At 48.3% G+C, this 990-nt stretch overlaps 1 protein-coding gene across 1 annotated transcript in view; it reads right to left on the bottom strand.

The window, feature by feature from the left end:
* The window catches only part of LOC110336178 (CD177 antigen-like), a 4,210-nt gene that overhangs the window by 1,643 nt on the left and 1,577 nt on the right, over window positions 1-990 (bottom strand). The window contains exon 2 of the mRNA XM_021218619.1: window positions 221-364. Within this exon, the coding sequence (XP_021074278.1) occupies window positions 221-364 (144 nt within the window). The remainder of the gene's footprint in view (window positions 1-220; window positions 365-990) is intronic.

The following is a 990-nucleotide window of genomic DNA, read 5'->3' as shown; positions in this document are numbered from 1 at the left end:
CCACACCCAGTTCATGTGGTACAAGGGCTCAAGCCCAGGGTTTCCCGCTAATTAGCATAGGTCTTCCTTATATACCCTATCACAGCTCAGCAGAACAAGGCACGGAGACCTGAGATTCCAGGATTGTGGGAAGATGGGCAGAAATGCTGGGAATAGAATTCAAGGCAGGGCTGGGCTTGACCTGGTATGGGAGTGTGTCCTTCCAGCTCAGACCACGCACCTACATCTATGAGCAGAAGTATCTCATGACACATCATATTTTTCTTTCTCTCTGACACAGTCTCATCCATGGTCCATTCAATTGCTTTCTTAGATAAGTTTTGGCCAAACTTCATCATGGATCCATCCTGACAGGTCAGAGTATCTGTGGAGAGGAAAATCCAGTGTTTATGAGTCAGCACACCATGTCTGTGCCTACAGTTTGTNGGGTAGGGGAGAACATTACATCCTGAAGCATACTCCCATGCCCTGGCTGTGACATCTCTGCCTGGCATTAAGGAGGGACTGAGAACTCAAAGCCTCCAGGCCTACAGTTCTCCTCACCCACTTACTTCCTGAACCCCTTCAGGGACCTCCTCTTAGCGCCTCATGAGGAAGGCTTGCCTCTCTACTGATGGCTCCTCTCCAGGCACTCTCTACTCCCCATNTGATTTCATGTTCTCACTACAATAACAAGGAAGGAGGCCTGGAGCCATATAGGTCTGTGTGTATCTGTGTTGGTGCTTGGTGGAGCTTGTGCCCATGAGCATGGCTCAGAGGTCAATGTCAAATGTCTTCCTTCATCAGACTTCAGTGTCACTTGCTGAAATGTGGACTCACTCTTTTGGCAAGACACAGTAATCTGTAAGACCAGCTGTCTTCCCCNGTCCTGGGATTGCAGACCCTTTACCAACAAAGTCATCTCCCTGACATACTGTATTTCCTTACACTGAAAACTCCTAGATTCCAAACAAAAGTGCTCAGTATCTAGTGAGCACTGAGTACTGCTCC

Source organism: Mus pahari, chromosome 19 (genome assembly GCF_900095145.1).
Source record: "Mus pahari chromosome 19, PAHARI_EIJ_v1.1, whole genome shotgun sequence".
NCBI classification, from domain to species: Eukaryota; Metazoa; Chordata; class Mammalia; order Rodentia; family Muridae; genus Mus; species Mus pahari.
The sequence above is the reverse complement of the archived record's forward strand: the minus strand, read 5'-3'. Positions and strand labels throughout refer to the sequence as shown.